At 38.1% G+C, this 9,699-nt stretch overlaps 1 protein-coding gene across 1 annotated transcript; it reads left to right on the top strand.

Annotated features, from left to right (window-relative positions):
• Positions 1-2,363: 2,363 nt before the first annotated feature.
• On the top strand, positions 2,364-3,926 carry LOC148300828 (serine--tRNA ligase, cytoplasmic-like). The gene is given in 3 exon segments (XM_088274238.1): positions 2,364-2,462; positions 2,557-3,564; positions 3,599-3,926. Coding segments are annotated over 3 exon segments (1,260 nt in total). The 3' UTR covers positions 3,752-3,926.
• The last annotated feature ends 5,773 nt before the right edge of the window (positions 3,927-9,699 follow it).

Genomic DNA, 9,699 nt, shown 5'->3' with positions numbered 1-9,699 from the left:
ATTAAACATAAATAATTCCAATATAAATCGATATTATAGAATTTCGCACATGCCATTCGCAAAGCAGACCTGCGCTATACAGTCATCTATACTCATCGAATCAGTTGAGTCGGCACAGTTGGAGTTTCTCAAAGAGCTACTAAGCCGTATTTCCTTCTTCGACGAGTTGTTTCGAATCTTTGATTACGTAAAAATTAAGAGAATATAGAAAGAATGCAATGAGCTTTTAGCTAGTATCTATATTGAAACTTTTACAGGCTATAATGAAACTGCTCTAAGGAAGTCAAACCAAGAAAAGGAAAAGTACAAAAAAGTGTGCATGAAGACAAAGAATTTATACTGGCTGAATGATGATGATGGGAACGTTAATTTGCAGACTGTAATTAACAGTGGTTCGAAAGCCAATGCTAAAAGATCTTAATCGGAAGGCGGGCGATCCCAAGAATAAAAAAACTCTGTTAGCAGAACCCCACGTAATGGCAGCTACAATGCCGAAGATAACAACTAAAAGACATCAGAACAAAGATTATATGGGTTTAATTGGCTCTTCGAGGCATAATAAAGACTATTCGCAATTGCTGTTCATAATAATGACCCCAATTCTAACAGTTCTTACAATCGAAAAAAGAGTCATAGCATTCATAATCAGAGAAACAGTAAATGTAGTCTGGGCAATTGCAAGGCAGTCAGGAGCAGCCTGAATAACCACGAGCGTAGCAAAAATCTTCCCCGAAGCAATGCTAGCGATAGGAATTAAGTCATATTGGTGTTGCCCTTAGCTGCATTAAACTAGGAATTCCTCAACAAAATAAAAGCATACTACTTATAAAAGATGAAATTTCTCTCAAAATTCGGCTTATTGTAGAGTATCCCCAAAAACTATTTGCTCTAAAACTTGCATAGATTCCATCTGCATCGAATGTGCTTCAATGACTATCTCTACAACTACAACCTGAATACCAAATTGAACTCTCATCAATCAGTATCCTTTGAGCCTCCCCAAAATTAATCGCATGCGATATTCTTCCTATACAGTGGTGAAATATAAGTCATAGACAACAATCGAACCATTTTAGTCAAAGCCCCAATAATTCTAGAGGACAGCTTCTGCAGTGACTATCAAATCAAGCAAGCAAAGTGCAAGACTGATTACTGCTTGCTTTACTATATCAGCATGGATTAAATTGTATAAATGGTGAACTTGTTTAGCTTGGATACCCGCGAGACGGAGACGAACATGCAAAGTAAGACTTTTACGAAGAATCACAGTCATACAAGCAGTCGATAAGATCTATAGAATAAATAATAAAAGACGCTCCAGTCACGCTTATTTAAGAATATTGCAAATGATGTGGAGATGCATGATAATAGGTTCTCATGCTCAAATATGAGTAGTCCTCGATTGAACCAAATATTTTCAGAGTAGTTGGAAGGTATTTCGAAAATGAAAATGCAATATAAATTGGCCCTTAGAGCGCCAAACAGCCAAGGCAAAGGCATAGGCTCACACCCTCATTCAACAATTAGTGCACTCAAGAAATAGAAACTGCGCAAGCATTTTAGCGATTATCTGAATAAAAAGTTTGACAAGTTTTCCATCATCAAAATGAATAAGATCGACACAAATGAACAGCCTCCGGTCCTGTTCCATATAAAGCAGAGAGTCAAACAAGCTCCTTCTTATGAGCTTATCCACAATAGACTGAAGGACATCCGAATTCGCAAAATCCTAGAAAGCAAAAATACCTACTTCAAGAAATTTACTGACAGCATTATCCTAGATGACTATAATCTGTCGGCAGATGCCAAATATGCTCACCGGTCAAATGAGCACGAGAAGGCCGATAAAATCGACACTAAAATACGCAATGCCTTGAACAACCAGCTCACCATTTCATTAAGAAAAAGGAGACTCCTAGACCCCCATGCTTTTATCATCTGATAGTTTTCGACTCTTGATCGCACTTAATTTCATCCGCTTTTCCATTCATTTCATTATATCCTATTCAAATATTCAGTACGATTATATTCAATTATTAAATATTGTTACAGACCCTCGATGCCTTAATGCTTGTAGAGCTTGTCTATCATAGGCATTTGAGTATGAAAGTGTGATATTGAAGATGATGACTTCTGTATTGTTATTGAACCCTGATAAATAATAGAGTCTGAGCCAATATCACATCGAACTTCTATTGCCCATTCAATTTGCTTGACGGCTAGGTAGCCATCAAGGTGATGTCAGATAGCTATCAAAAGCATTGTGATGCTGAGCTGCTAGTTGTTTCGAAAAAAGTGGCGAATTTATGCGAATACAGGATATTTTCTTTTATAAATTAAATAAGTATTAAAGATAGCCAGCCATGCCCGGACTCGATATAAACTGGTTCCGAGAAGACAAGGGGTATAACCCAGATGTTATCCGATAATCCCTGAAGCGCAGATTCAGAGATGTCAAGATTGTTGATGACATCATCGCCCACGACAAATAATGGAGAAAACGTATCATCAATCTTCTATTTAGTGAGATATGATCTCGATATGCTCAAGAAATAATGGAACGCTCTCGGAGAAGAGATCAAGATCAAGAAGAAGGCTGACAAGCAAGATCCCTGTGCTGAAGAACTCGAAAAGAAAAAACTCAATGAGGAAAGCCAGAAAAAGGTCGTTGCTGATGAAGAAGCCCTATTGAAAATCATCAATGGCCTCGTCAACTCTATTGGCAACATTGTTCATAGCTCTGTTCCCATCGACAACGATGAAGCGCACAACAAAGTTGAAAGAACTTGGGGAGATGACATGCCCAGAATCAAAATTACAGGCAAGCTTGGAGGACTTCATCATCACGAAATTCTGGAGGCCATTGGAGGCTATGATCCGAAGAGAGGACAGAAAGTAGCCGGGCATCGAGGATACTTCTTGAAGGGCTACGGAGTCTTGCTCAATAACGCCTTAATAAATTACGGGTTAAATTTCCTGGCAAAGAGGCAGTACGATTTAGTGCAGCCCCCTTACTTCATGAAACAAGATTTAATGCATGAAACTTGCCAGCTATCCGATTTTGAATAAAACCTATATAAAGTATAAGGGAAAGGATCTGAACAAGAAGACAATACTTATTACTTAATCGCCACTTCCGAACAACCAATCTCTGCGATGCATAGCAACTAATGGATCGAGGAGAAGCAGCTTCCAATTAAATATGGCGGCACCTCCGTATGCTTCAGGAAGGAAGCTGGGGCGCATGGTAAGGATACTTGGGGAATTTTCCGCATCCATCAATTCGACAAAATTGAACAGTTCGTTATCACTGACCCTGAAAACTCTTGGAAGGCTCACGAATAGATGATAAAAGTTTCAGAGGAGTTCATGCAGTCGTTATAACTGCCATACCAAGTGATAAACATCGTTTCTGGAGCCTTAAATGACGCTGCTGCTAAAAAATATGACTTGGAAGCATGGTTCCCAGGATACGATGCTTATAGAGAACTAGTTTCTTGCTCAAATTGTACTGATTTCCAGTCTAGAAATCTAGAAATCCGCTGCGGAATGAAGAAAACTGATGTACTTTTTTAATAACTCAACTCAGACGAAATAGAAGAAGTATGTTCACATGCTCAATGGAACCCTATGCGCCACCCAAAGAACACTCTGTTGCATTTTGTAAAACTTCCAAACCCCATAAGGCCTCAGAGTCCCCAAAGTGCTCCAGCCTTTAGTTGGTGTTGATTTCATCCCATACAACGAATAGTTCCTCAAGGAGTACGAAAAATAACAGAACAAAAAGTAGGGCAAAAAGGAGGAGAAAAAAGAACACAAGAAAGAGCACAAGAAAAAATAATTAAAAGTGGAGCAAAAGGAGGAAGACAAGGCAAGGTAAGTCAAATAATAGGCCAAAAAGGAAGAAGTCACCGTCTCCACCAACGAAGTTTGATACTGATAAATCACACTCAATATGTCTAATCATAGAATAAATGAAGATTAAATGTGTCCTATCATCATAGACATTCATATCATATAGGATATCTGGTATTACACTAGTATCAATATATAATCCATCATATCAGCATATGCACTTGGAAGAGGCCACACAAATGGCCCTCATTTACCTGAGAACAGAGTCCACAAATTGCTGGTCCCTGTCAGCTTCATATTCTAAGTTGGCATATCCTCCAAACCAACCATCATTATGGGCTTGCTTAAAAATAATAGCCAACTGGGTTGCTCCTAAATATTGCGCCGAGTTCCAAGACCCTTTGGGGAGGGCAGGCTTGGCGATAATCGCTCGACATACATCAAGCTTAATGTCTGCACTCTTCATAATCTAAAAAATAGCAGTATTGGCGTAGTGTGATGACCTCGTAAAAATGTCCGCATATGTAGTGTACGCATTTCTGTTTGTATTATAGTACATCAATACAAAATAATCCACCAGAGAATTGATTATGTTCTTTTTGAATAGGCCTATCTTGGGCACATATGTTGCAGGGACCACGAGAACCACCAGAAAGTTGTTGTTGGAAGCAAGTTGGTTATTCCTGCGAATGAGCAGTAACAGTTGTTCGAGGAAGTCCGAGGCAATGTTATATTCTACTGCATGATAGTCTTGGAATTCGATACTAATGCCATCGATGAACTAGATGCCTATTTCGTTGATGAGAGTCGATACGATATTGTTTGAAACATTTTGCACAGTGTACTTCTGCTGAGTGATGGGTGCGTTATTGAGATTGACGTTTATTAACAATTTCTTCCCTTTTTGATGCAGCCCGTCGAGAATGAACTTTTTCACTTCATTGTTGGAGTTGCCATAAACAGATTATCGATTGCCTAGAAGGTATTGATATGGCTTGGAATACAATGTTTTTGGATCCATAGAATTGGCTGCATTTATGAGCTATCCATCGAGGGAGATAATGTTGTAGCCATTAAAGTTTGCAGTGGCCTTTGCTTCTAAGTTGACACCCAATCGTTGCATATATTACGGAAGTGTGGTGGACGGATTGGCTATTCGCTGGATTGTAAAGCCGATCGGAGAGAATACAGGATGACCATTCGATGGAGTGACCACTAATAATATGCAAAAGCATATGCTTAAAGTGGTTTTTAATGAATCAATCTGAGGAGATAAGGGCAGTTGGAGCATAATGAAAGTGTCGAATGAAAGAAGAGAGCTGATAATAATACATATTTAGATGTTTGAAATGATGATATAATTATTAGTTATGGAGTGCAGTGGTGATGATCAGAATGAAAACCGATCAAGACTAATGATGTAATTCCTTTTTCTGAGCAGATCCCGCGAAATCATTGCTTCATAGATGAAGTTGTTGCTGTGGTTGCGATAGAATAAGTGATAGGTGCGAATGAAGGCATTCATTTTGTAGTAGGCTGCGATTATGGTTGAGTTGGACAGCTCTTGAGTGGAGTATAGCTGATCAATTACATTATACACACTTTTGAAATCATTGTCGGGGAAAATTGCCAAACGTTGAAACTGAGAGAGTTCTATTCTCACAAGGCCACCTGTTGCAGTTATCACTTGCTGGGGCACTTCGAGGTTCTTAACTGGTTTCAATGGAGCCTTCGCTGAAATTTATGATGCCTTGCTTATATTTTGTTCGACTGTTTGAGAACTCACATTAGATGATATTTTAGGCGGCAGACTCGAAGAAGAATTCGTTAATGGCCCGTTGCTTGCGATTTATTTTGAAGCTGTATTATTTAATGTTTTAGAGGGTTCATTTGAAGAAATAAATTGGGCGTTATTAGCAGGTTGAATCTCTTTATTTGTTTAATTAGGGGTATTTTTAATAGGAGACTGAGGATTTAATGATGGCACATCACTAATCATCTATTTCGAGGTTTATTTGATTCTCTGATTTGTAGTTTATTTAGGTATTTCCTTCACAGTTTATTCGATTGGTTATTTATTGGTCTGCTCTTACACTTATTTCTCAATTTCCTTTATAGGTTCTTTAGTTGTTTCCTTTGCAATTTATCCAATAGTTTACTTTGTTATTTTCTTAGGCGCTTATTTAATGATTGACTACTTTGCTATTTCCTTCAGTATTTCCTTCAGTATTTCCTTCGGCGTTTCCTTCAGTATTTCCTTCGGCGTTTCCTTCGGTGTTTCCTTCGGTGTTTCCTTCGGTGTTTCCTTCAGTATTTCCTTCGGCGTTTCCTTCAGTATTTCCTTCGGCGTTTCCTTCGGTGTTTCCTTCGGTGTTTCCTTCGGTGTTTCCTTCAGTATTTCCTTCAGTATTTCCTTCGGCGTTTCCTTCGGTGTTTCCTTCGGTGTTTCCTTCAGTATTTCCTTCAGTATTTCCTTCGGCGTTTCCTTCACAATTTGCGTGATCGGCAAACTCTCTGTTTCCTTCAGTACTTATTTGACTGATTAATTGTTTGTTTCTTTTGGTGCTTAGTTTACAATTTCTTTGAAAGGCTATATCTGTGTTACCTTTACAACTTATGTCACAATTAATTTGGGAATTTCCTTCACAACTTACTTCGGGATTTTATTTGCTTGTTATGGGGCAATTTATAGAGTGGACTAGATGATTTGTTTGATACATGATTCCTTTTTGCTTACAAGACTTAAATTGGTGAGGCTAAATTTGAGATAGAGCGAACAAACCTCACTGGTTAATACATAATCAATCCAAAATTCATAATAGTCTCCTATTTTCTCATAGACAGAGGCGGCTTTGGCTTTAACTTTACCATTAACGTATTTATTACTAACTTGGGCCGAATAATCCATGATTGCCATCCAATAGTAAAAGTTTCGATAAAGCTGCTCCTATGAGAGCTTGCTCGCCAAATGAATATTATTGTCACTTTCTGGATCCTGAGAGTTTAGATTAATCTCAGTTTGAAGAATCCTGACAGTGTAATCTTCGAATTCACAATCTATTTTGCAAATGTCATTTTTTTTTGGACATTTGAAAGAAATTTGATATTTGTTGATAGCAAATCCACTCTCGCTTGGAGTAGGGCTCGGCTCAATGTACTTCATTACAGATTCAGTATCTTCATCAGAAATTCGATTCTCATTATTTATATTAATGAAACTCTTCAAAATTAGCCAGTCCTCACTTCTCATGAAAAACTGCTTATTCATTTCAACGAGACGCGGAAGAGGGGCAGCAACGACTACAGGCTTAATAGGAGCAACAACAACTGCAGGCTTAGTAGGGATGGCAGGTTTAACAGGAGCGGCAGGCTCAGTAGGGGTGACAGGCGTTATTGCAGACGCATTGGATTATACAAATGCTTAAGAGAGAGGAGCAGAGCTCGATACGATAGAGTCGGCTGGCCTGGCACTTATAAAATTATCTTTGATTCTTCTGACTTTTTCGATACTTTGAATCTCGACATCATTTTTATTGCTGATAATGGCTTTTACTTCATAAAGAGTTTATTCATCATGTTGATAACGGAGAGTATAGTGAACATTGGAGTTTTGCTAAATACTCGAATCACACGAAGATCCATCAATCAATTCACCAACATCACTGTGCTACCGACTGATTATAAATCTTATGATTTGGACTTTATAATACTGCTATAGGCTGTTGTCTGTATCGATTGGTTTGCAATTTGAGAGTAAATCTTTCTGTTCGACAATATCGATGGATAAAAGTTTGAAATTTGCACCATCATCACGATCGGATATGAGAAGGGCAACGTATTGAAGTTTAGTATTGCCACTGCCCTGATAGATTACTTCTAGGGCATTTTTTATAATAGAAAACCCAGAAAGTGCTTAATATTTTGTGCCGATGATAGATAAATTAAAACTGGTAATGCTCGAATTGTTCGATTATCTCTTCACTCGAGAAAATACCTATTGCCTCGCTTTTTATTACATTGCTAAAAGCAACGCATGTTAAGTGCTCTTGCTGCCTTTTTCGCTCAGTAATTATTACCAAGCCTGTTTCTGGATATTCTTTAATTGCTATTTCACTATCTTCTATATGTTTGGGATAACGATGCATCTGTTTTTACTACTCACATCTTGCGAGTTGAGTACAGGGATTTGGCGTAGCTATCTATCTGCCTCGCATCGAAGGCAGTCGAACCCGTTGCTATACGTCAAACACCCAATGACATCAAGTATGCAATTCCCCCGATATAGATGGGTTTGGGCCGAGCATTCCAAACAGCTCCGCTCTTTTTACTCTAGCTTGAGCGAATCTTCGAACTTGATGCAGCTTTGACTCGAGGCTGTTGACAATAAATTCAACAGACAGAACACAGTTACGAAGCCGATAATTGTAAAATTCTTACACATTTTGGAAAGTAATATATTTATGGGACTCAAGCGAAATGGAAGAATTTAAATATTTATAATCTTCTAATTCAGCATACTTTATCATTCAGAATAATAATATAATTTAAATAAACTGCATTTCAGTATTCATTTACATAGTGTAACATCTTTCAAGGTTCAGAGGAATTACGATTTCCGCAAATTGATAACATGATAACATTCAGTTGCTCGTTAAATTTTTGATATTTCTGTAGGATGGCTGTTTAAATGGCAATGTTGGAATGTTTGACATGCTGTTTGAGGAGATTTAGTTCCTATGTGTACTACTCGATTCCTTCATCTCCCATTATAATGAAGTAAGCCCTGACTTTTATCGTTTTCACAATTTTATTTTAGTTCCGAGTGGTGCGCTACACCAACTCTACCAGCTATTTCAGGAATTTTTTGGTTATTGTGAGTCCGGAGGGCCCTCCCATGTAGCTATATGCGATCATATTAGATTCAGGGGCTCTTGAAAGTGAGCCTTTGAGCACATCCTTTATCTTTTGCTGCATATACTTCCGTTAGTTTTACCATTAGGATTCGTCTGTCGGCACGTAGGGAGGGTTAAATATTATAATTATTTACTATTCTTTTCGAGAACTGCAGACAGGAAAAGAGTCATGAACCAAATTGAGGCAATTAAACAAAGAGGTACAAACTTGCTAAATTTACAGGGAGTATTTCTCATAATATTTCCTTGAAAATATGCAGGAGTCCATGCTAATATCAGTGGCCAAATGCAACGATGGCTTGTTATTTTACAGGCACAGCCAGTTGTTGACATGGGCTGAAAGTATTCCAGATCCACTCCCGATTTCTACAACTATCGGCTCTTTTGGAAATGTGGAAAGTTATGATTTCAACACTGAAAGCATGAGGAATGAATCATCGCTTGGCCGATAGACATAATCGAACTCATTGTTTTCAGGCAGCATACAGTATTAGAGGAAGTTTAGCTAAGCAGTTGGAGTAATTTTGTTGTATTTATAGGCTTGCATTACTTTATAATGCATGCAATGCCTTTAAATCAGGCGATAAAGGAAGAGTAGATCACACACAAATATGACGTTAAAACTATTTAAATAAACCAGTTTATAGAGCATCTTTTAATTTGTGAATTCTTTACTCTTCTTTATATTCATTTTAAAGATCACTCAGCTGCTTGCAAAAATGCAAACTTACTTGAAGGCCCGAGAGCTTTTGCTCATTATTTTTTTGATACTTGCTGGTAGTAGCCGATATTTACAGTCGTAAGGCCCAATTTGCCCTTACGGATACTACAGGGCATCTAAAGCTATCCCTGGCACAACGGATCAATGTTTAGAATGTGTGGCTGGATGCCCAAAATGCTCGAAGCTCATAATATCTTATGACAATGTCCT

The sequence above is a fragment of the Brachycentrus maculatus genome, unplaced genomic scaffold (assembly GCF_059751285.1).
Source record: "Brachycentrus maculatus isolate JH-2025_06_01 unplaced genomic scaffold, ASM5975128v1 h1tg000652l, whole genome shotgun sequence".
In the NCBI taxonomy this organism is placed as follows: domain Eukaryota; kingdom Metazoa; phylum Arthropoda; class Insecta; order Trichoptera; family Brachycentridae; genus Brachycentrus; species Brachycentrus maculatus.
The sequence above is the reverse complement of the archived record's forward strand: the minus strand, read 5'-3'. Positions and strand labels throughout refer to the sequence as shown.